General features: G+C 52.7%; 1 protein-coding gene across 2 annotated transcripts in view; it reads left to right on the forward strand.

Annotated features, from left to right (window-relative positions):
* LOC143839312 (cGMP-dependent 3',5'-cyclic phosphodiesterase-like) overlaps positions 1 to 25570 on the forward strand; it is a 273064-nt gene that overhangs the window by 224439 nt on the left and 23055 nt on the right. For both annotated transcript variants that reach the window (XM_077341146.1, XM_077341147.1), the window contains 10 exons: positions 901 to 969; positions 10114 to 10244; positions 11654 to 11765; positions 16789 to 16828; positions 18209 to 18272; positions 19655 to 19733; positions 20708 to 20885; positions 21020 to 21132; positions 23256 to 23333; positions 24893 to 25015. In XM_077341146.1, coding sequence (XP_077197261.1) covers positions 901 to 969; positions 10114 to 10244; positions 11654 to 11765; positions 16789 to 16828; positions 18209 to 18272; positions 19655 to 19733; positions 20708 to 20885; positions 21020 to 21132; positions 23256 to 23333; positions 24893 to 25015 — 987 coding nt within the window. The remainder of the gene's footprint in view (positions 1 to 900; positions 970 to 10113; positions 10245 to 11653; positions 11766 to 16788; positions 16829 to 18208; positions 18273 to 19654; positions 19734 to 20707; positions 20886 to 21019; positions 21133 to 23255; positions 23334 to 24892; positions 25016 to 25570) is intronic.

The raw sequence follows: 25570 nt of genomic DNA on the forward strand, positions 1-25570 counted from the left end.
GAGCATGCTTTCTGATACCTTTGGCTGATACAGGCCAGTGATGCATCAGGGTACAACTGAAGTTCAGGAATCAATTTAAAATGTGTAGCCACAACCCTGCGTCCTCATGTCCCAGTCTGAAGGTGGTGTAAGAATATGCAGGATTTGTTGTGTGCCTGAATCAGCTGAATATGAAGACTATGCTATGGGGGGGGGGGCATTGGAGGAGGTGTGTCCTTAGCATATTTGGATTAGGAACTTTCTGGTATTTTTTCAAATTCTCTCCTCCTGCATCCTGATTGGCTCCATGGGAGACTTCCTGCTCCTTTGGAGACACTCCCTTCCTGCTTGCCTGCAGTTAGTCAGTTAGACTGTTAGGACTCTCTCTCTCTCCCCTCTCATCTCTACACAGTTGTTTCTCTTCTCAATTAAGGTATTTGTGCTTTAAGCTACTGGTGCTTTACTCCTGGTTTGCATATTTTTGCATATTTAAACTCTGCCCACAGGTGAGAGGGGTGTTGTAAAGAAGGAACTCAGAAAGCAGAGGCATCATGCCAAAAAACTATTTCCTGCCCTGCTTTAAATCAATTCTCCCCTGCTTTCATCGAGCTGATGACACCTTGCATCATACCTCTGCATCGTGTCTCCTTTCTTTGCAACTCCACCTTTGGACTGGGATATATAACAGATCTCCATTCCAGCTTGTATCTGATGAAGGGAGCTGGGGCTCACAAAAGCTCATTTCCTCCCCACCCCCCAGTTTGGTTGGTCCCCTGGGACTCAAATCTCACCCAAGGGCACACCTGAAATCCGGAAATTCCAGTAAGCTGCAACCGGAGCGTGTCTCAATTTTTTTAATTGTTATTTTTTGCCCCTGCACTCAGCTGCCAATTCTCACTGCCATCTTTTGTTCTCCCGCAGCTCACATTTGGACGGCTGGGAAAGGTGGTGGAGGAGAAGAAGTCGATCACTCTGCAAGATATCAGCGGGGTGAGCAGGGTTCCCTCTCAGCAGCAGGCGGGAGCCGCAGAGGGTCTGGCACGACCTGGGAGAAATAACAGCGGCAGTTTAATGGTGGTTCTTAGCCTAACGTTGCCCATCTCCCTATCATCGGGGGCCTGGGAGTGTTCCCAAAAAGTGTGTGTTTTATGCCCCATGCTACCTCCTCTGGGATGAAGTTGGAATTAGACAGCTGCGGGTCATGGAATCATAGAATGTGAAGGGTCCTCCAGGGTCATCTAGTCCAACCCCCTGCAGAATGCAGGAAATTCACAACTACCTGCCCACCCACAGTGACCCCAATTCCATGCCTCAGTGATCCCCCCCCCAAAAAAAATTCCTAGCCAATCTGGCCTGGAGGAAATTTGCCTCCTGACCCCTAAGTGGTGATTGGCATTTCCCTGGGCATGCAAGGAAGGGCCACAAGAGCCAAGCACCAAGACCATCCCCTCTGCCCACCCACTCACCATCTGCCTAAATTCTTATAAATCAGTCAGTTTAGAAGTAGAGTTGGCCATTCTGTTGGATCAGCCAGCAGGGGATTGGAGGGGAGGATTTACCAGGAACGGGGAGGGAAGATACAAGAAGCAAACACGGCATCGCTACAGAGCCCAGAAGTGACGTAGGTGGTGATCTGGTTTATGGGCAAAGCCTCTACGGCAGGATCATAGAACCATGGCGTTGGAAGGCACCCCTGGGGTCATCTAGTCCAACCCCCTGCAGAATGCAATTACTTAGTTATTTATTTTCAAATTCATATCCCTTCTCTAGGGGCTTGTGGTAGCATACACCATATTAGCTTCCTACCTTAGCATTTTGCCCCCAAATGAGAGCATCTTCCCCTTACATGATACATGTGGTGTTTACTTTAAGTATTTGAAAGGTTGTCACTTGGAGGAGGGCAGGATGCTGTTTCTGTTGGCTGCAGAGGAGAGGACACGCAGTAATGGGTTTAAACTTCAAGTACAACGATATAGGCTAGATATCAGGAAAATGTTTTTCACAGTCAGAGTGGTTCAGCAGTGGAATAGGCTGCCTAAGGAGGTGGTGAGCTCCCCCTCACTGGCAGTCTTCAAGCAAAGGTTGGATACACACTTTTCTTGGATGCTTTAGGATGCTTTGGGCTGATCCTGCGTTGAGCAGGGGGTTGGACTAGATGGCCTGTATGGCCCCTTCCAACTCTATGATTCTATGATTCTATGATTCTATACTTCCTGGTTTTTTACTGGTTGGGGGGGAGGGGGAAGTAATTTCCCCCAATTCCTTAAAACTCCAAACTGCAGGGAGAGGCTCCAAACAGGGGAGGTCCCCTGCCCCTAACTGCGGGCCGTCTGCCCTATTTAAAATGGTTTCTCTTTGTATTGTGAGCGATCTTTCCTGGGATCCTCTCTTTGGGCCGATCGGTGCCTTGTGGAGATCATGACTAGCAGGAGGTCACTCAGAGGGGCTCAGTACAAATGCAAGGGGGAGAAGGCTCGGGGAGCTGGCCTAATCAGCTGAGCAAACGGTATTTTGGAGTAGAGGGACAGGTCACTGCTTGAGAGAGGAGAAATGAGACCACAGCAATGGCTTTATTCGGGGAAGTCTCGATGAGATCCCCCTCTCCTGGTTTGTTTGCAAGTTAGGAGCTTCAGAGGTAGAGCAGCAGAAGAAAATACTGAATATTAAAATACAAATATTCGTGCGCACATTTAAACATTAAAAAACATCAACATTAGGCTCCCACTATTGTACGAATCCCGAGCATATTGACGCATGGATAAAAGATCAGATACAACCCCCCCCCCCGAAACTCTTGGGGTCTTTCTCAGTGATCTGATATTTTAAATACACTCATGTTATATAATAATAGAGCCTCTTGTGGCGCAGGGTGGTAAGGCAGCAGACATGCTGTCTGAAGCTCTGCCCATGAGGCTGGGAGTTCGATCCCAGCAGCCAGCTCAAGGTTGACTCAGCCTTCCATCCTTCCGAGGTGGGTAAAATGAGGACCCAGCTTGCTGCTGGGGGGTAAACGGTAATGACTGGGGAAGGCACTGGCAAACCACCCCGTATTGAGTCTGCCAAGAGAACGCTGGAGGGCGTCACCCCAAGGGTCAGACATGACCCGGTGCTTGCACAGGGGATACCTTTACCTTTTATATAAAAATGGGGACTAAAAGATGGTAAAATATAAGGAAGAGACGGCTGCTTGGGAGGGGGGGGGGCTCTGTGGCCTCGGCCCCTCCTCAAACCCTGCCCCCCAAAATCTCCCAAGTATGTGAGTGTCAGATCCCCAGACACCAAAGCAATTATTATTAAAGATTTGTCAACTGATTAAAAAAGAGGAACAAAATAGTACAAAAAAGGAAGGAGAAAGAAAAAAAAATGCAATGAACACAAATATCAATCACGATGCATTAATTTTTTAAGCCGGCAACCGGTTCATAAACTGTAATCCGTGCTTCAGGTTTATCAGTCGAGATCTGGCTTCCTTCTTGAAATTAAAATTAATCCTGTGTTTGCTTTCTTTAATTACTACACCAGCCTGTCTTGACTTTACCGTTGAGAAGCCTCGGAAACATCCTTCAGGCTTTAAGTGACCCTGGAAGCCGCCTGATGGTGCAGAAGAGGGCTGGGAAGCCGAGCTCTGGACACGCCCACCTTGGTCCCTCCCCTCCCCACCCCCTGCAGGCCCATCATTGGCCATTTGGGGAGGGGGTGGGGTCAACATGACCATATATGGTCTCACAACCTGATAAATGCTTAACCAGCTTTAAAAATACATATAAGATTAATGAACTCATTAACCATTTGGGAAACCCTTCCACAGCTGTAAGGAAAGCCCAGGGCTTCACAAAACCCTGGCTGAGAAAGCCAGCCTTAGTGACAGGTGTCATCCGATCATTTGTGGCTCGTTTTAACCTGAGCTGGGGATGGGGTTGCCAGTCTCCAGGTGGTGACTGGAGATCTCCTGCTATTACAGCTGCCCTTCAGGTAACAGAATCATAGAATAGAGTTGGAAGGGACCTCCTGGGTCATCTAGTCCAACCCCCTGCACTGTGCAGGACACTCCCAACCCTCTCGCTCCTCCACAGTCACCTGCCACCCCCTTGAGCCTTCACAGAATCAGCCTCTCCGTCAGATGGCTCTCCAGCCTCTGTTTAACAATCTCCAAAGACGGAGTACCCACCACCTCCCAAGGAAGCCTGTTCCACTGAGAAACCGCTCTGTCAGGAACTTCTTCCGGATGTTTAGATGGAATTTAGAATCCTAGAGTTGGAAGGGACCTCCTGGGTCATCTAGTCCAACCCCCTGCACTATGCAGGACACTCCCAACCCTCTCGCTCACCCACTGTCACCTGCCACCCCCTTGAGCCTTCCCAGAATCAGCCTCTCCGTCAGATGGCTCTCCAGCCTCTGTTTAACAATCTCCAAAGACGGAGAACCCACCACCTCCCGAGGAAGCCTGTTCCACTGAGAAACCGCTCTGTCAGGAACTTCTTCCGGATGTTTAGATGGAATTTAGAATCCTAGAGTTGGAAGGGACCTCCTGGGTCATCTAGTCCAACCCCCTGCACTGTGCAGGACACTCCCAACCCTCTCGCTCCTCCACAGTCACCTGCCACCCCCTTGAGCCTTCACAGAATCAGCCTCTCCGTCAGATGGCTCTCCAGCCTCTGTTTAACAATCTCCAAAGACGGAGAACCCACCACCTCCCGAGGAAGCCTGTTCCACTGAGAAACCGCTCTGTCAGGAACTTCTTCCGGATGTTTAGATGGAATTTAGAATCCTAGAGTTGGAAGGGACCTCCTGGGTCATCTAGTCCAACCCCCTGCACTGTGCAGGACACTCCCAACCCTCTCGCTCCTCCACAGTCACCTGCCACCCCCTTGAGCCTTCACAGAATCAGCCTCTCCGTCAGATGGCTCTCCAGCCTCTGTTTAACAATCTCCAAAGACGGAGAACCCACCACCTCCCGAGGAAGCCTGTTCCACTGAGAAACCGCTCTGTCAGGAACTTCTTCCGGATGTTTAGATGGAATTTAGAATCCTAGAGTTGGAAGGGACCTCCTGGGTCATCTAGTCCAACCCCCTGCACTGTGCAGGACACTCCCAACCCTCTCGCTCCTCCACAGTCACCTGCCACCCCCTTGAGCCTTCACAGAATCAGCCTCTCCGTCAGATGGCTCTCCAGCCTCTGCTTAGAAATCTGAGATTTCTGCTTAGCCAGAATGGCTTTATTCACTTCTCCAGATTAGAAGCCGCCGCTCTTAAACACCATACCAAGGAGTCGGGGGGGGGGGCTATATTTTCTCCCCGCCCCCATGCCCCCCATCCTTAGTCTTCCTCTGTAATAGCAAGAGACAGAGGAAGAGAACATCAGGGCAATTAATGTGTAGCAATAATTTGACTTATTGCCGGTTTCCTTGCCAGTCAGTGCACTGAACATCGCGCGTTTTGCAATAAATTATCATGAAAACCCAATTAAAATAGGCTTTCTTTAGAAACATGAGAAAAGATGGGAGAGGAAGGGAAAGATACGCTAATGAGGAGAGAAACTGTGGGAAACTCGTAGAGCACCCAAAAAATGAAAACAGTGAAGAAGGCTAAATAGAGACAGTTTAAACTATACCAAGGAGCGGGGGGGGGCTATATTTTCTCTGCAGGTCCCCTCCTCTGCTGCCCCACCTTTCAGATCCTTCTAGGGAGCCATCCTGTCCCCTCTCAGCCTCCTCTTCTCCAGGCTGGACATTCCCAGGTCCCTTAGCCATTCCTGATAGTGGTTGTTTGGTTCCCAGGCCCTGGATCCTCCTCCTCGCTCTCCTCTGCCCCCTCTCCACTTTGCCCACGTCCTTTTTGAAGTGAGGCCTCCAGAAATGCCCACAGGACTCCAGGTGGGGTCTGGCCAATGCCGTATACAGCACAGGGACTGTGACCTCATGTCAGGTCTTCCTCTTTCTGATGCCTCCCATTCTTCCTAGCTTTGTTGCCTTTTCCGGAGACTCTTCTCAGACTGTGACCAAAGTCCAGTAGCCTCAGTTTTGTCATTTTCACTTCTTGGAATAAAGAAAGACAGACGGTAGGTAGGTAGGTAGGTAGATAGTTGGATGGATGGATGGATGGATGGATGGATGGATGGATGGATGGATGAGTGTGTGTGTGTGTGTGTGTGTGTCTATATAAAATGCCATCCTCTTGGTGACAGCCTTATCTGGGTCTTGCAAAGGGGGGACCTCCGAGGCTTCCTTCTCGGACTCGCTCCGTCTCATGGGGGGCTCCTCCTCTTCTCCCTTCCACTTTTCCGTATGCTGTTGTCCTTTCCGGTGACTCTTGTCTTCTCATAGCGTGCTCCAAGCCTGGCAACCTAGCTTGGGAGCCCCCTTTGTTTACCTGGATTACTCCGTGATGTCAAAAGCAAACTTCCCCCAGTGGTTTCCTGTGTTTGGGGCAACCAGCCCCCCCCCCCCATGCCCCCAGCCCATCGCCAGGCAAATTGCTTTATTGTAGGGCTGCCAGCTCTGGGCTGGAAGATACCTGAAGATTTGGGGTAGAGCTGGAAGAGGGCGGGGTTTGCGGAAGGGAGGAACTTTGATTGGGTGTAATGCCACAGACTCCGCCCACCAAGGCAGCCCTCTTCTCTGGGGGGGGGGGGGGCTGGTCTCTGTGGCCTGGAGATTGGCAACTTGACTTCAACCCTGTTCTTGTTTTTCATGCGACTGGCCTGGTCTCTGACCCTGGCCTGGGTTTTTGGCAAAAGGGATTTGGATGTACAGACTAATTAAATACCTGCAAGGCTTGAGAATCCACTCCCCTGGATGAGCGTTGTGGGGGGAGCATCATGTAAATGTGACCTTTGCAAGAGCAAACAGCAGGCCAGCAGCCTGGCAGGAGGAAGGCTCCTAGGAAGGCCGTCTGGAATATAAACTTTCCTCCGTGACAACGAACGGAGCCGGGGAGGTTTTTTCTGAACATACCAATCACTTTGAGAGCCCCGTGTGCCGTCTGAGGCACAAGGAATCTCTCAGAAACAAATGAAAGGGGGGGAGGCAAATTAGAGGACATTGGGCCAGTTTGAAAATCTCAGCCTGGCAAGACATTTCCTTCACCTATACTACAGCTCCCTTGTGGCAGTGTGAGAGCGAGCCCGCGAGGGGGGAGAGTGTGATCTGATCAAACATCTCCCTTTTTTGCATTCACGGGCGCCACCAAATATTGGTAATTCATTTAGAGAGATGGCACAGTATAGGGGTTAAGATTTTGAATTGGTTTCTAGGAGTCCCAGCCGAACCTACACCCTGTGAGGTAGGTGGGGCTGAGAGAGCCCTAACAGAACTGCTCTGTGAGAACAGCTCTACAAAATGTGATTAGCCCAAGGCTGCTCAGCTGGCTGCATGTGGAGGAGGAGTGGGGAATCCAACCCAGCTTTTTAGATTAGCAGCAGCCACTTTTAGCCACAACACGAAGCTGCCTTCCACCACTGGGCACTCAGTGGAATCTGCCTTGAGTCCAGTGGGGAAAAGTGAACATAAAAAGAAGTAAATGTATTTTTCTCAGAAGAGTCCACTAAGGATGGGTGGGCTGAGTAGAGTTTTCACACCATTTGTAGCAACCAATGGGAGCTTCAGGGATGGGGACATGGGGGGGGCACTGTGTCATGAGTACTGTGATATCACTTCCAGGGAAAACCCAGAAGTTATGTCAGGCAGCTCTAGGAATCGCCAAAATACTCCTTGGTAAAACCATGGAGTTTCCAGAGATTCCTAGAGCTACCTAGTGTTACCATGATTCTGTGATGGTTCCAAGGGGGTGGCAGGTGACAGTGGGTGAGCGAGAGGGTTGGGAGTGTCCTGCACAGTGCAGGGGGTTGGACTAGATGGCCCAGGTGGTCCCTTCCAACTCTATCATTCTATGAGGGGTTTGGAGACCAAATCGTAGGAGGAAAGGTTGGGGGAGCTTGGTCTATTTTAGCCTGGAGAGAAGGTGATAAGAGGTGATACAATCTGTTTTCTGTTGCCCCAGAAGGTCAGACCAGAACAAATGGGTTGAAATTAATTCCAAAGAATTTCCGTGGTTGGACTAGATCAGTGGTTGTCAACCCCTGGTCCACAGCCCAGTGGCGGCCCGCGAAAGCCTCACCACAGGGCTGTGGCGGGGGAGAGGGAGAGGGAGGCGCCTCCCCTCCCCTCCCCGCAGCGCTCAAGTACACTTGCCAGGCCTTCGCACGTGTGCAGAGCTCCACGGAAGTGCATTTGCACTCGCTGGAATGCTGGTGGGCACAAATGTGCTTGTGTGACCACTTCGTGCATGCTTGTTTGCGCAGAGCTGTCGCATATGCGCTTTTGCACGCCCGGCAGGCACAGGCGTGAAAGCTGTGCGCATGCACGGAGCTGCCACACATGTGCGGTGCTGCCGGGCCGCCCTCTCCCTTCCACCCCTGCTAGCAGTCCCCGGACTTTAAAAGGTTTCTGGCCGCTGGACTAGATGGCCCGGGAGGTCCCTTGCCACTCTAGGATTGTATGATTCTGAATTCCATCTAAACCGCCGGAAGAAGTTCCTGACAGAAGCTAGATAGACAGAAATGCTGATTCTGTGAACTCAGGCAGGTGGGGAGTGGGTGGGCAGGAAGGGGTGTGCCAGCGTTTGTCTCTTGTGGCCCCTCCTTGCAGACCCAGGGAATTGCTGATCGCCACTGTGGGATGGCAGGTGAATTTCCTCCAGGCCAGGCTGGATTCTGGAGATTTTTGTTGGAGGGGTCACTTGGGCATGAAATCGGGGTCACTGTGGGTGGGCAGGTAGTTGTGAGTTCCTACATTGGGAAACTGCTTAAGAAAAGACCTTAGCAAGGTATAATGCCACAGGATCAGCATAGCAGCCATTTTCTGTAGGGGGCCTGATCTTTGTCATCCGGAGAGCAAGGGCAATAGAGGGAGCTCTCCAGGTGCTACCTGGAAGCTGGCAACCCTACATGACACGCGGCTTCATTTGAACCCCTAGCTCTTCTTTGATCCCTCCACCAAGGAGACATTGTGTTCTCTTCAGCTCCATCTTTAAAATTCAATTTCCGTTCTGCTGAAATGGTTACGCTTTGCAGGTTAAAGTCCACATTTTCACATTTCGCAAAGACGTGAAGCTCTATATGTCTCCTTGCCCGGAAACAACGCCGGAGCTGTCCTTCCTCCTGCATAATTAAGACGCGACATTAATCTGACACGGAGTGTGACAAATCTGGTTGATGCGGAGGAACGACTGGTACCCGAGGACTCCTTAATTGGCCGGGGGGGGGGGGGGGGGAGAACGAAAAATCATGAGATAGCGGAGCAAAGCCCCAGTCAGAGAAAGGAGGCTCTCTGGCTCATCAGTCAGTTGTCATACACGTCCTAGAACCAGAGAGTTGGGAGGGGGCCATGCAGGCCATCTAGTCCACCCCCTGCTCAGTGCAGGATCAGCCTCCAGCATCCAGGAGAAGGATCTGTCCAGCCGCTGCTTGAAGACCGCCAGTGAGGGGGAGCTCCCCACCTCCTCAGGCAGCCCCTTCCACGGCTGAACTAGACTCCTAGAATCCCAGAGTGGGAAGGGGCCATGGAGGCCATCTAGTCCAACCCCCTGCTCAGTGCAGGATCAGCCTCCAGCACCCAGGAGAAGGATCTGTCCAGCCGCTACTTGAAGGCGGCCAGTGAGGGGGAGCTCCCCACCTCCTTAGGCAGCCCCTTCCACGGCTGAACTAGACTCCTAGAATCCTAGAGTGGGAAGGGGCCATCCAGGCCATCTAGTCCCACCCCCTGCTCAGTGCAGGATCAGCCTCCAGCATCCAGGAGAAGGATCTGTCCAGCCGCTGCTTGAAGACGGCCAGTGAGGGGGAGCTCCCCACCTCCTTAGGCAGCCCCTTCCATTGCTGAACTAGACTCCTAGGATCCTAGAGTGGGAAGGGGCCATGGAGGCCATCTAGTCCACCCCCTGCTCAGTGCAGGATCAGCCTCCAGCATCCAGGAGAAGGATCTGTCCAGTCACTGCTTGAAGAAGGCCAGTGAGGGGGAGCTCCCCACCTCCCTCCCTAGAGCCCCAGTTGTTATCTGAAATGGTGCCGCTCAGTGGCCTCTGGGAGGGCTAAGCCAGAGAGAGGACTGTGCCGCTGATCCTGTCCTTCCTCCCCCTCCAGGAAGAGCACAAGCAACTGAACAGCATGCTGGCATTTGAAGTGACGTCCATGTTGTGTGTTCCCGTCATCAGCCAGGCCACCTCTCAAGTGGTCGCTCTGGCCTGTGCTTTTAACAAGCTCGGCGGAGAGAGGTAAGCAGGCGCAGATCAAGGGGACCATCTCCTTCGTGGTCACAAAAAGAGGCAGAACAACTTTGAAATTCTCCTCTGCATATTGTGCGATCAGAGAGTCTCCGGGTAACTTAATCAGTTGATATTTGAGCGGGGTTCGATTTCTGACAACATTTGGTAATTGATACATAAGGAAATATCCCACTCCTGACAATGTTTGCAGGCATTCATCACTGCTTAAGATCTGGGTGCAGAAAGTTATCTGTGCTTGCCCGAATGGATTTTTTTTAAAGCTGGCAAATTTGATTCCCCCCCCCCTATTTTTTAATCATATTAATAAAATTCACACCGTCCACTCAGTTATCCTTCCAGTTGCTTTACCCCCACTCAGAATATTAGACTTGCACAAAATGTATTTGACATGTTTTAAATCCTGGGATGCCGACAAACTTGAAATGGAATTTGAGGTTAAAACTTTGCATTTGAAGTATGAGTTGAAAAACTGAAGGAGGGGTGGAAACTGGCAGATTCCGTTTGTGGATGGCAAATTGGAATGATGGGGAGAATCGAAAATTGGGATTATGGGGAGAATGGAAAATTTCAAGGGTTTGTCGGTCTGGGACCAGCGTACCTACAGGGCCACCGTCCCTTATTATCTCCACGAGCACTAGTATGTTTTCTTACGGTCATAGACCAGCATAAGATGCTACAAAAATATCCATTAAAACCAGGAATTAAAACATCTTAAAAGTTAACAATAGAAAATTGAATAAGGTAGATAAACACAGATGTCCAGTTCACTTAAAACAGACTGTTCTATTACAAATTTTGAGCACTAAGATCTTCTACATCTGCTCAGGGTCTCCTGCCCGAAGGAGGTGAAGTTGGCCTGAACCAGAGCCAACGCTCTTCTTATGTTAGCAAATACATCCGTATACAACACATGTTTAAAACGTGGAATTTGTTGCCAGAGGGTGTAGTGATGGCCAGAGGAATAAACAGCTTGTAAAGGGGGATTGGACAGATTTGTGGAGGAGATGTTGGTCACTGGTGACTGAAAAGGACCACATTCAGAGGCACTAATTCTCTGATCCCCAGAACCAAGAGGCGACGTTGGGGAAGGGCATCAGCGTCTCTTCCCTGTGTCGGCCTCAATGTGAGATGGGAAGCTGGGCTAGATAGAAGGACCGTCACTGGTCCTATCAGGCAGGACGCTTATCTTCTAAGCCGCTGGCTCTCTGCTTTTCTTGTGCAAGAATCTACATCAGGGGTAGTCAAACTGCGGCCCTCCAGATGTCCATGGACTGCAATTCCCAGGAGCCTCTGCCAGCGTTCGCTGGCAGGGGCTCCTGGGAATTGCAGTCCATGGACATCTGGAGGGCCGCAGTTTGACTACCCCTGATACATGCTTCTGCTTCTTCTCCCTGCAGCTACACCGAAGCGGATGAACACATGATCCAACACTGCTTCTGCTACACCTCTACCGTGTTAACCAGCACCTTGGCTTTCCAGAAGGAGCAGAAGCTGAAATGCGAGTGTCAGGTAAGCTGTGTCCCTTCTCCGGGGAGGCCCCCAGAAGTGGGGCAGAAGCCATGCCCAACGCTTAGAACTCCTGGGGACTGTAAATCTGGGCAGGTTTTCTTTTCTCCAAGCGGTGGAGAGAGGGAAGAGGTGAGGCTATCCCGCTTGCTCAACTCCCTTCAAATGCTAATTGATCTCGCCAGGGAACAAAGGGGTTCTCCCAGCCTCTTCTTTTACAAACAGGTGTCTGAATTGGGGGGCTGTGGGGGGTAGAGAAGAGCTGCTTCTTCCCAGAATACCCCCAGAGTGGGTGGGACACAGAAGGTGATTTTAATCCACTTGAACCAGGGGAGGTGTCTTTTGCCTGCTCACCATCGATGTTTGGGTTTGAGAAGATGTGAGTAGCCATCTTAGACCATGCGGCTGCCAGGTGAGCTGAGGAACAAGCCGTGGGAAGATGTAACTTCTGAAGAAAGGTGCCTACTCTGTATTTCACATCTGATAGAGCATGTTTTCGGAGAGCCTCTTGTGGCGCAGAGTGGTAAGGCAGCAGTCATGCGGTCTGAAAGCTTTGCCCATGAGGTTGGGAGTTCGATCCCAGCAGCCGGCTCAGGGTTGACTCAGCCTTCCATCCTTCCGAGGTCGGTAAAATGAGGACCCAGGTTGCTGGGGGGTCAACGGTAATGACTGGGGAAGGCATTGGCAAACCACCCCGTATGAAGTCTGCCATGAAAACGCTGGAGGGTGTCACCCCAAGGGTCAGACATGACGCGGTGCTTGCACAGGGGATGCCTTTACCTTTAGAGCATGTTTTAGTAGTGGGACAAAAGGATTGCATTTCACCCAATGTCTTCTGGTCTCTTTGGCTTCAATCTGTGTTTACTAAAGATGTGCTGTTAAGCATTGTTCTTCTAGTATATCCTTTATAAATTTGAAGCTAGCACTGGCTCTCTGATCCACAAAGTGCTCGCCCCCCCACCCCCCGAAATCTTTAAGTATTTCCCAACCCGGAACTGGCAACTCTAGAAGTAATTCCAGGAAATCTCCAGGCCCCTGCTGGAGATTGGCAACTGTAGCAGGAACCCACCATGCATGTGCTCTGGATTCCCAGTTGAGCCAGAGGAAGATATTTATTATTATTGTTGTTGTTGTTGTTGTTGTTGTTGTTGTTGTTGGGAGGGAGTTGGTTTCAACTGTGTTTTATTGTTGCAAACAGCCCTGAGCATGCTTGCAGGGGGCTGTATAGGTTTTAAATAAATAAATAAATCATGTCCTCCCTCGCACACAAGTTCATTCACACACACACACACACAGCTGGGCCTGGCCCATCAGTACCAATCCAGATCACGGATTGTTTCCGAGTGACGGAATTGGGGTGCAGGAGGCAAATAGGATTACTTTCCCAGGCGCATGTCTGCCATGCAGCCGTCCCGTCCGTCCCACCCCCCCCCCCATCTTCCAGCTGGCTGTCATATTTCAGCAGGAGGATTAGAGGGGGGCCCTTTGCTGCTGGCAGCAGGCTGTCTCTCTTTTTCTTTTTCTTTTCCTTTTTTTGATCTTCTGCCAATTCAAAAGTTTCTTTGGCTCAAAGATGTTTCCAAAAAGTTTGCACCCCAGAGGAGGCCTGGGGGTGGGTGGGGATAAAAGCAGGTGGCTTGGGGGCCTGTCACGTTCAGTCCCTGCCCAGAGGACTTCGGACTGGCCTGGGAGGATGAGAGAGGGACGTTGGAAGAACTCGGAGAGGCAGCGGGACGGGAAGTCTTGAGGTTGTTGCTGGGGAAGGCAGGAAGAGACAGAGAGCAGGAGGAAGAGGAGGAGAGTTTGTTTTTATACCCCACTTTTCACTGCCCGAAGGAGTCTCAAAGCGGCTTACAATCGCCTTCCCGTCCTCTCCCCACAGCAGACACCCTGGGAAGTAGGTGAGGCTGAGAGAGCTTTGTGAGAACAGCACTATCAGGACTGTGACTAGCTCAGGGTCACCCAGCTGGCTGCATGTGGAGGAAGAGTGGGGAATCCAGCCCAGCTCCCTAGATTAGAAACTGTTTCTCCTAACACCAACGCCAGGCTGGCTCCACCAAGTCAGTGCAGAAGAAGGTGCACATCTGGAAAGAAACATTTTAGGAGAACCAAAGGACAGGGAGATCGGAGGCTGACTCCAGTGCGAAGAGGCCCCTGGTTCCTAGAACAGTTATGGACACTTTGGGTATGGAGCCATTTTCTCCAGGGGAACGGATCTCTTTAGTCTGGAGATGACCTGCAATTCCAGTGGGCCGCTCTGAGCCTCCTTCGGGTAAGGAAACATGGCATAGAAGAACCAACTCTTCTGCTGCTTCTTCAGTAATCTCAGGGCTCTCTCAGCCTCACCCACCTCACAGATTGCCTGTTGTGGGGAGAGGAAGGGAAGGCGACTGGAAGCTGCTTTGAGACTCCTTGGGGTAGAGAAAAGCGGCATCTAAGAACCAACTCTTCTTCTTCTTCTTCTTCTTCTTCTTCTTCTTCTTCTTCTTCTTCTTCTTCTTCTTCAGTAATCTCAGGGCTCTCTCAGCCTCCCCACCTCACAGGGTGTCTGTTGTGGGGAGAGGAAAGGGAAGGTGGTTGGAAGCTGCTTTGAGTCTCCTTCGGGTAGAGAAAAGCGGCATCTAAGAACCAACTCTTCTTCTTCTTCTTCAGTAATCTCAGGGCTCTCTCAGCCTCCCCTCCCTCACATGGCATCTGTTGTGGGGAGAGGAAAGGGAAGGGGATTGTAAGCCGCTTTGAGACTACTTTGGGTAGAGAAAAGCGGCATCTAAGAACCAACTCTTCTTCTTCTTCTTCAGTAATCTCAGGGCTCTCTCTGCCTTACCCACCTCACAGGGTGTCTGTTGTGGGGAGAGGAAAGGGAAGGCGAATGGAAGCCACTTTGAGACTCCTTTGGATAGAGAAAAGCGGCCTATAAGAACCAACTCTTCTTCTTCTTCTTCAGTAATCTCAGGGCTCTCTCAGCCTCCCCTCCCTCACAGGGTGTCTGTTGCGGGGAGAGGAAGGGGAGGGCAATTGGAAGCCGCTTTGAGACTCCTTCAAGTAGAGAAAAGCGGCATCTAAGAACCAACTCTTCTTCTTCTCCTTCTTCTTCCTCTTGGGGGGTGGGAAGTGCTGCAGGGGGTTCAAGGCAGGAGACGAACGGAAGTGCTCTGCTCCTGCCTGCCTCTCCTTAGCCAGCTGGAACTTCTTTCAAGGGTCTCCCATCCAAATACTCACCAGGATTAACCCGGCTTAGCTTCTGCCATCTAAGGGTTTTGTGGCAGCCGGGCGAGGGAGGTTTGGAGGTGCCGTGCCATTGCCTGTGTCCACCTCATGCCCCCCATGTTCCTCGGAGGTGTCTCTGCTTAACTTCCTAGGTCGGGCTTGCCTGGGCTATCCCCAGACATGTTCTGGGTTCTGCCACTGAGGAGGGGGGGGGTCCCACCCTGGGTCTTGTGAAGCTGCCTCTCTGCCAGCCGGTGGCCTCCGCTCCAGCGGGTAAGCCTGGCTTGCCAGTCGCATGAGCATGAGCATGGCACCCTCCTGAGGCCTTGCCAGGAATGGCAAGGGAAGAAAAACCATAAGGACAAAAAGACAAACAGGGAAGCGCTTCGGAGCCTTCTTGGGTGTAGACCAGGGGTGGCCACACTGTGGCTCTCCAGCTGCCCATGGACTACAATTCCCATGAGGCCTTGGCAGTGCTGGCATGGACTGACATAAACACTGCAATTCTAGACCACGTTCTTCCAGTCCAACCGTCCGAAATCGAGCAGGAATCACACAGCTGGCGACGAACAAACTGAAACGGCTCCCTTTTTTCTGTCCCCCGGCCAAGAAATCAGAAGGAGATTGAGGCCAGGAAGGGAGCCAGGAAGGCCTGGAGAAGGCCTTTAAGTGTAAGGACGTGTTCCTGGGGACCCAGGTGGAGTTGATTCATGCCACGGTGTTTCCCATCCACGCACAGGGGGGTGGCAGCAGAACAGTCTGAGTCCAGCAGCACCTTGAGGACCAACAAAGTGGGACTTGAGGTGTGAACCTTGGTGTGCATGCACACAAAAGCTTACAACTTACGTAAAACGTTCTTCCCCAGGGCAGAGTTTCATGGATCACGGAGGACCCGGGGGAGAGTAGGGAGACCCAGAAGTCCCGGGTTTTTAAACTGTTAAAACGTTATTGTTAATGTTTAATGTTTTGTTGTTGTTTTGATTGTCTGGTATTGATAAATTATGAATATACACCACTCTGAGCTGGTTTCAGAGAGAGGGGTTAGAAATCATCATCATCATTTGAGGAGGGGCCCTGACTCAGTGACAAGGCACCTGCTTGGCCTGCGGGAGGTCCCAGGTTCAATCCCCGGCATCTCCAATTAAAAGAGCTCAAACCAAGAGCCAGGAGAGCTGCTGCCAGTCTGAGTAGACAATACCAGCCTTGATGGACCTAGGGTTTGTTTCAGCTGGAAGCAGATTCAAGGAGAGGGACTGTGGCTCAGTGGCAGAGCCTCTGCTTGGCAGGCAGAAGGTCCCAGGTTCAATCCCCAGCAGCATCTCCAGTGAAGACCAGGCAGGAGGGGAGGGAAAGACCTTGACCTGAGACCCTGGAGAGCAGCTGCCAGTCTGCGTAAACACTGGCCTTCCCAGACAAAGGGTAAGATTCAGGGCCATTCCGCATTCGTCCAAAACAGCACAATGGTTACTAATTGAAATCGCTACAGTTTTGCCATTATGCACAACGTCGTTGACAATCTGCAACACTCCTGAAACCGATCTGCAAAAAGCGCTTCGTTGTAGCGCTTTCAGGGAAATCCCAAAAAGTGGATTCACCCTCCGGAAAGCGCTACAGTCCTGCAACCAATCTGCAACACTAGCGGGAAAGTTCTATGCGTTACCATTGTTGTGGTTTCTGCAAAGTCCCTCCCCCTGGCTCTCTCCTCTGATCTTCCGGCGAAGCAGAAAATTCACAACGCCTGGCCAGGATTGGAGCGGCGGCTGATTTTATTCCAGCAGTACATGGTTTGGTGCATAACTGTCGCTCCCTTCCCTTCTAGGCCCTTTTGCAAGTGGCCAAGAACCTCTTCACGCATCTCGGTAAGTAAATCAGAGCTGCTCCTACTTGCCCCAGTGGGTGGAGGAGGGTGCTGTGCAGGGAGAGAAAAGGGAGGCCAAGCCATCTCTGCAGGGAGAGAAAAGGGAGGCCAGGCCATCTCTGCAGGGAGAGAAAAGGGAGGCCAGGCCATCTCTGCAGGGGGAGAAAAGGGAGGCCAGGCCATCTCTGCAGGGAGAGAAAAGGGAGGCCAGGCCATCTCTGCAGGGCGCCAGTCCAATGGATTCTGAGCTGGTTGTCAGCCGGTGAGAGCTCAGTTGAGGTCCTTCTGCAGCCACAGTTTGTGCAGGCCACTCACCTGCCCAGAGAGAGCGGCTGCCAGCCTGAGTAGACAAGACTACAAGGGCCAGATTTAATGTAAGGCAGCTTCATTTAGGAAGGAGGTGTGGCTCAGGGGCAGAGCCTCTGCTTGGCCTGCAGAAGGTCCCAGGTTCAATTCCCTGCAGCATCTCCAGCTAAAAGGACCAGGCAGGGGGGGAGGGGGAAGAACTCTGCCTGAGACACTGGAGAAGTATGGGAAGGGACCATGACTCAGTGGCTGAGCCTCTCCTTGGCCTGCAGAAGGTCCCAGGTTCAATCCCCGGCAGCATCTCCAGTTAAGAGGACCATGCTGTGGGTGATGTGAAAGACCTCTGCCTGAAGCAGCCACCCTTCCTTTCTTGGAACAGTATAAGACAGCTTCATGTATGTGTGAGGAGGGGTCATGGTTCAGGAGTATAGCCTCTGCTTCAGTTCAATCCCCAACATCTCCAGTGAAAAGGACCAGGCAGGAGGGGAGGGGAGGGGAGGGGAAGGGAAGACCTTGGCCTGAGACCCTGGCTCAGTGGCAGAGCCTCTGCTTGGCCTGCAGAAGGTCCCAGGTTCAATCCCCAGCATCTCCAGTTGAAAGGGCCAGGCAGGAGGGGAGGGGAAAGACATCTGCCGGAGACTCTGCATTGCAGCTGCCAGTCTGAGCAGACAATACTCACTTTAATGGGCCAGGGGCCTGATTCAGCAGACGGCAGCTTCGTGTTTACCCACGATGGCTGCTCCCAACGCGGAGCATAAGGAACAGTGCAGGAAACATTGTAGGAAGCGGAGGAGTGCTTAGGGCGTATGCTGCAACAACGAGCATCTCAGGCACCCAAAGGGCCACCAAGATCGATCTGGAGCACCAACTTTGGTGAACGGGGGCCGGGCGGTGCAGAGGTGGGAATAGAATTCCGGCAGTCTTCCGGGGGCTGCTCGACTCCTGCTTGTGAATATGGCCGCCGTGGCCATTCCTTCGAAATAACGCGCACAGGAAAAACCGGCGCCGTGTCCGCGCACGCGTGCCAAAGGGCCGTCTTCTCAGCCTTCTTACGGGCCGCTTCCCACCCCCACAGATGACGTCTCGGTACTGCTGCAGGAGATCATCACCGAGGCCCGGAATCTGAGCAATGCCGAAATGTGAGTCGGTTTCTCCCACCTGCTCCCCTCGCCCGCCAGCCCAAGGGGAGGGGGCTCATTCCTGAACGAGATTGATCCCTGTGGCTGCGCGGTGGAGCCCAGGCATTTCTGCTGACGAGGCCGGACTATTTCTAGCAAAGTTCTCCTTTGGCCCAGCGGCCTCCTCCGGAGAAGGGAGAGGGGAGCTGCTGCCCTAGAGTCCATGGGATCTCACGTTCCCAGTCCCCACTGTAGGGCACGCAGTCCGGAATCTGCTCAGAGTTTGGGGAGGGCCAGTGCAGCTGTCCTGCACGGGACAGACATCGCCCTGATTCGCAGTCTCTGCTGGGAGGGTTCTGATGGAGGAGACCCCAAAGGGACCAGGCTTTCCTGGTGCCCGACAAGTTCTTTTCAAAAGGGGGGCTAATTGGGGGGGGGGGTTGTCCAGCAGGGCTTCTGACCATCAGCTGCAGATTAAGAGGGATCCTTTACAGCAGGGGTAGTCAACCCGTGGTCCTCCAGATGTCCATGGACTACAATTCCCATGAGCCCCCTGCCAGCATTCGCTGGCAGGGGCTCATGGGAATTGTAGTCCATGGACATCTGGAGGACCACAGGATGACTACCCCTGCTTTACAGCAAGGCAGCAGCCTGAGATGTCGGAGACTTGCGATCCGAGTGAGATGTCATTTTCCTCCCTGGCCTTTTGGGGTGGCTCTGCCTCCTGCCACAGCCTGCCACCCTGTGGCACAATCCCAAAGGCGCACATGGGCTCAGAGGGGTCGGGGACTGCTCTTGTGATGCTCATGGATCCTTTTGCCCAAGACCCTACGCCCGGACAGGGGTGGTTTTTCCCCACCCATTTTTGGGGGATGTGGACCAAAGCCAGAGGCCAGTCCTGGGACTGCAGGAGGTTGTGCTCCACACCCCACACGGAGCCGGGGCAGAAAGAGGGGACGCCCCGCTGACCGACCGGCCCCCACCTCCAAGCAGGACCGGCGGGAGGGTGGGAAAACCCTGGTTACTCCACTGTGATTCTACCTTAGCTGAAAAGCAGAGTATAAAAAATTAATTCTGTGGCCATCACTACATCCTCTGACAGCCAAGATCCCACCAGAGCAAGCAAGAATGGGCCATTTGATGACACTGGGATGGAGCATGAACTAGAGCCATAAGTTCCTCTGAGCACATGCAGAGAGCTTCCGCAGACCCCTTGCTAGGCGGGCCGTCTTGAGTCGAGATTTTTTTTATTCTCGTTTGAAAAAGGCAGGATTCTTCAGCAGAATTTCCTCCGTTTCTGCCTTTTGTGGGAGTTTGTTTCGCTCCCGAGGCCTGGCTTTCCTCGAGGGGAGTTTTTCCCGAACTGACCCCCCCCTTCCCTCCCGACTGTGCTTCTCTTGCAGATGTTCCGTGTTCCTCTTGGATCGCAGCAGCCACGAACTGGTGGCCAAGGTGTTTGATGGGGGCGTGGTGGACGACGAGGTAAGGAGCCCGGCAGCACCACATCGGGGAGGGGGGAAACATCAAACGGAATCCCATTTAGGGTCGGCAGCAGGGTCCCTGACCCAGAAGGGAAAGAAAGGGACAAAATGCAAATATAGAAACATTCCAAATCTGAAGTCTGCCTTGCACAGTCCAGAGTTGGAGATTGGATATTTTGGGGAGAAAAGGGGGAGAGAAACACACCCCAACACCCTCTTTGCTTCCCCCCCTACCCTGGCTAGTAATTGCAGGAGGCGGAAGAGTTAAATTCCTTCTCCTCCCCTACAGGGGTGATCGGAGTCCGTTGCAGGCTGTTCAGGGTGACCCCGCAGGGCCAGCGGGATATAAGGTTAAGAGCGGCAGCCTCTAATCTGGTGAACGGGATTGGATCCCCCACTCCTCCGCATGCAGCCAGCGGGGTGTCCTGGGGCTAGTCACAGGTCTCCGAGAACTGTTCTTGCAGAGCTCTCTCAGCCCCACCTACCTCACAGGGTGTCTGTTCTGGGAGGAGAAAGGGAAAGGGGTTTGCAAAGCACTTTGGGACCCGTTCAAGTGGGGTACAAAAAGTGGGGGTACAAAAAACAGCTCTCCTCCTTCTTCAAGGCGAGAGACATGCAGAGGCGGTGGTCCCTTGCCGGCCTCTGCGTAGCCACCGTGGGCTTCCTTGGTGGTCTCCCATCCAAGTACTAAGCAGGGCTGACCCTGTTCAGCTCCTCAGGTCTGATGGAATTGGCTAGCCTGGGCCAACCAAGTCAGGGCCGGTTTTCCCTCGTTCCCCACAAATTTCTCCCACCGTTCCCTTCTTGCCACTCACACTGAAACATGGATGTTTCCATGCCAAAAGCCAGCCCTGTCGAGAGCTTCCCCCGCCTTCCTGCCTTGAACTCCCGCGCTGTACCTCACATTTGTGAGATTGGCGTACCTGCACCCTGATGCGCCCTCGGCCTTCTGTATGCCCCCCTGCTCCGGTGCAGAGCTACGAGATCCGGATCCCGGCCGACCAAGGCATCGCGGGCCACGTGGCCACGACCGGGAAGATCCTCAACATCAAGGACGCCTATTCGCACCCTCTCTTCTACCGCGGCGTGGACGACAGCACCGGATTCCGCACCCGGAACATCCTCTGCTTCCCCATCAAGGATGAGAACCAGAGTGAGGAACGCGGAGGTCTCGGGCAGGGGGGGAGGTGGCTGCGAATTCCCTGCATCGTGCAGGAGGTTGGACTGGATGGCCTTTGGGATCCCTTCCAACTCTTAGGTTGTTGTTTTCCCCTCTGTCTCTTCCAGAGGTCATCGGAGTGTCGGAGCTGGTCAACAAGATCAACGGGCCGTGGTTCAGCAAGTTCGACGAAGACCTGGCCACCGCCTTCTCCATCTACTGTGGTATCAGCATAGCCCATGTGCGTCTCCTCCTCTGTTTCCAGCCTTTTTCTCTGGCTGGATTGATTCATAGAATCATAGAATCATAGAATCCTAGAGTTGGAAGGGTCCATAGAGGCCATCTAGTCCAACCCCCTGCTCAACGCAGGATCAGCCCTAAGCATCCTAAAGCATCCAAGAAAAGTGTGTATCCAACCTTTTCTTGAAGACTGCCAGTGAGGGGGAGCTTAGGCAGCCTATTCCACTGCTGAACTACTCTGACTGTGAAAAACTTTTTCCTGATAGCTAGCCTATATCGTTGTACTTGAAGTTTAAACCCATTACTGCGTGTCCTCTCCTCTGCAGCCAGCCGAAACAGCATCCTGCCCTCCTCCAAGTGACAACCTTTCAAATACTTAAAGAGGGCTATCATGTCCCCTCTCAACCTCCTTTTCTCCAGGCTGAACATTCCCAAGTCCCTCAACCTATCTTCATCGGGCTTGGTCCCTTGGCCCCAGATCATCTTCGTCGCTTGATTGGTGATTGATTGATTGGGATGGTGGAAAGGACCATCACTGAAGGAGTGTCCGTTTTGGCCTCCCTCTTTAGAGGGCCCTGCCGTTAGAGAAAAGGAGGGTGACGGTAGGTCAGACTAGGACGTCTGCAAGGGGCCAAGGCCAATAACCTGTGCCTGAAATGGGGAACAAGGGAGTGAGAGGAGGCCTTGAGCTAACTCAGTGGTTCTCAATCTGGGGGTTGGGACCTCCTTGGGGGTCGAACGACCCTTTCACAGGGGTCACGGCAGGGCAAGTGGCTTGGCTGGGGGGGGCACCATCCGCACAACAGCCTGGCGGGGTAGATCAAAATACAGCATTCGTCTGTCTGGAGCATCAGAAAAGAGCGAGATCAGCATGGTGGGACAAAAGGCAGGACTGAACTGAGAAACCCTGGAAAAAAACCCAATTTATATACAGTCATGAACCATGGATCTTCACGCCATGGGTCAGTTTCGGTTTAATGTCTGTGAAGGAACACTGGCATCATATTATGGTTGGGGGTCACCAAAACATGAGGAACTGGACTAAAGGGTCGTGGCATGAGGAAAGACCAGAACCACTGAGTTAACTGATCAATGCCTGTTATTAATTGGCATCTTAGACGAGGACCTAATTTGGGGTGCGTCATGCTAACAGTATGAAAATCTGTGCCCAGTGTGGCTGGGCATGCTGCATTTTGGGAATGAGACGCAGGGTGACCTTTCAGTGGCTGCAGCCATTAAAATGGCATCTTGGAAGAAATCTCTGGCCTGCGTGTGGATGCTGGGACTTTATCCCACAGTGGGTGGAAGCGAACACGAGGCCCACCTCAGCCTCCTTACGGGGATCCCACGGCAAGGGACGACAAGAGGGGGCTTGCCGGTGCCTCTCTTGGCGTAATGGCCCTGGACCTCCAGGCCTAGCGTGGTGTTGTGGTTAAGAGCAGCAGGTTTTAATCTGGAGAGCCGGATTTGGCTCCCCGCTCTTCCTCCATATGCAGCCAGCTGGGCAACCTTGAGCTCGTCACAGTTATTTTAGAGCAGTTCTCTCAGAGCTCTCTCAGCCTCCCCTCCCTCACAGGGTGTCTGTTGTAGGGAGAGGAAAGGGAAGGCGATTGGAAGCTGCTTTGAGACTCCTTCAGGTAGTGAAAAGCGGGGTGCAAAACCCCACTTTTCCTCTTCCTTGGAGGTTTCCCATCCAAACACTGCCTGGTCCCACCTGGGTCAGTGTCTGAGGTCTGACAACGCCAGGTTAACCCAGGCCATCCATATTGTGGCAAGAGGCAAGCGGAGGTGTTTTGTCATTGCCTGCCTCTGCCTTGCAATCCTGGGCCTCCTTGTTGATCCTCCGTCGGAGTGCTGGCCACAACTGACCCTGCTTAGCATCGCAGACTCCAGGGCGCACACCCCTGCCAGCCCCCTGCCTAGGAAGACCTGGCGTGGCCAACCTGATGGTTGGAATCTGCCCACCCCAGCGTCTTTCCCACCTGGAGTCGCAAAGAGGGTTCTGCCTTGCAGGGAATCAATAAACCTTTGGGGTGGGGAGGCGAAGCTCAGTTTGAAAAGATGGATAACGGCTGAAAGCCTCCCTGCTGTGCTGGTCTGACTCTTTTGTGTTCTTCCCTCCAGTCTCTGCTCTATAAGAAAGTCCACGAAGCCCAGTACCGAAGCCACCTGGCCAATGAGATGATGATGTACCATATGAAGGTAAGAAGTGGAGGGGAGGCATTCCAGGAACCTGGATCCAGCCATCCCACACCTTTGGGCATGCCTATGAACAACCTCACACAAATCTGTATTGGCTCAGTCCAGCTGCTGTCTTTTCCTGGCTAGGCCTGTCTTCTCTGATGGCAGGACCTCAGGTTGAGGTCTTCCCCCTCCCCTCTTGCCTGGTCCTTTTAACTGGAGATGCCAGGGATTGAACCTGGGACCTTCTGCAGGTCAAGCAGAGGCTCTGACCCTGAGCTACAGCCTCACTTTATGGCTCTCCAGGGTCTCACACAGAGGTATTTCCCCTCCCCTCCTGCCTGGTCTTTTTCACTGGAGATGCCGGGGATTGAAACTGGGACCTTCTGCAGGCCAAGCAGAGGCTCTGCCACTGAGCCAGGGTCTCAGGTCAAGGTCTTTCCCCTCCCCTCCAGCCTGGTCCTTTTAACTGGAGATGCCGGGGATTGAACCTGGGACCTTCTGCAGGCCAAGCAGAGGCTCTGCCCCTGAGCCATGGCCCTTCCCCAGCACATGAAGTTGTCTTATACTGATTCAGACTCTTTTTCCATCAAGGCCAGTGTTATCTGCTGATTTTTACTGGAGATTGAACCTGGGACCTTCTGCATCCCAGACAGATACTTGGTTAGATGTCATGGCCTCTCCTTCCATCCAGTAGGGTTACAGACCTCATCCCCTATAAGGAAACCCTAGCTTCAGAACATAAGAAGAGCCTTGTTGAATCAGACCAGTGAGGGTCCATCTAGTCCAGCATCCCATCTTCCACAGTGGCCAACCAGTTCCTATTGAATGGCCAACAACAGGCAGCAGAGGCCGAGACCTTCCCCATATAAGACCCTCAGAAGAGCCCTGCTGGCTCAGACCAGTGAGGGTCTATCTATTCCGGCATTGTATCCTCTCTTCACATAGTGGTCACCCAGTTCCTCTGCAGGTCCAGCAACAGAGCATAGAGGCCAAGGACTTCACAAGAACCTCAGGAGAGCCCTGCTGGCTGAGAACCCTGGTCCATCTAGTCCAGCCCCCGTCTCACACGGTGGCCAACCGGTTTCTTTGGAGGTCCGACAATAGGGCAGAGAGGCCGAGGCCTTCCCTGATGTTGCTTCTTGGCAGTGGGCTTCATAGTTTTTCTGCCTCTGAACATGAAGGTCCCATTTAGTTAACCCCCGATGGACCTTTCCTCCATGAAATTGTCTAATCCCTTTTTAAATGTGGCGGCCCTCACTCCATCCTCTTGCAGCAGATTCCGCATTTTAATCCCTCTTGGTATTTCCTTTTGTCGGTCCTGAACCTGCAGCCCATTGGATGCCCTCGAGTTTTAGAACTTAGGGGGAGTGAGAATATTTTCTCTGCGCCATCTCTCTCCACCCCGTGCCGCACTTATGTGATCGATGCAAAAGTGGCTCACAGGATGACGTAAATATTGTTGAAATGCCAGTGGGTGGGGAGTTGTTCTCTGCGATCCCAGCATACGCACGGGTGTCGCTGGCCCAATGAATCGCAAACTTCCCAATAACAATTCTTCTTCTCGGCTTCTCGTCCAGGTGTCTGAAGACGAATACACCATCCTCCTCAACGAGAGCATCAAGCCGGTGCCTGAGTTTGACGCCAACTTTGACAAATTCACCTACACGCCCCGTTCCCTCCCCGAGGACGACACATGCATGGTGAGAACCGTGTGCGGAAGCCCTCCTTCTCCTCTTCTTGAGGTTTTCCACCTTTATCACGGGCGCCCACCATGTCAGGCCGAGTGGGATGGCGCCTGAAAGCCCGTCGCGAGGATGGAAAACTCTCAATCTGGTGGAAGGCCCAGACGTCAGGAGCCTTCATTTCAGGGAAGACGGAAATGCATTTGGCGGAAATTGGAAAGAGTTTCCAAGTAGGGTTCTGCGCTTCGGCTCGGTTCGGCTATCAACGAAGCCCGAACTGGCGCTTAAGAGGCCAGAACTGCGACACAGAGAGGACGGGGGGCGGCGGTGCATCAGCTGGTGGCTGCACGCAGGCGCAGAGCTCTGCGCCTGCGTGCGGCCACCAGCTGATGCACCGCCGCCCCCCCTCCTCTCTGTGTCGCAGCGCTGTCCGCCTCGGGCTACGGTGATCACCAAGGCGGCCAAACCGAGCTGAAGTGGGATTGGGGCCTGGGGCCTGAGTTTAAATGTGTGAAGGGATGAAGCACCAAGCTGCTGGGAATAACAAAACAGTTTAATTGTGAAGAGGAAGCA

Source organism: Paroedura picta, chromosome 6 (genome assembly GCF_049243985.1).
Source record: "Paroedura picta isolate Pp20150507F chromosome 6, Ppicta_v3.0, whole genome shotgun sequence".
Taxonomy (NCBI): domain Eukaryota; kingdom Metazoa; phylum Chordata; class Lepidosauria; order Squamata; family Gekkonidae; genus Paroedura; species Paroedura picta.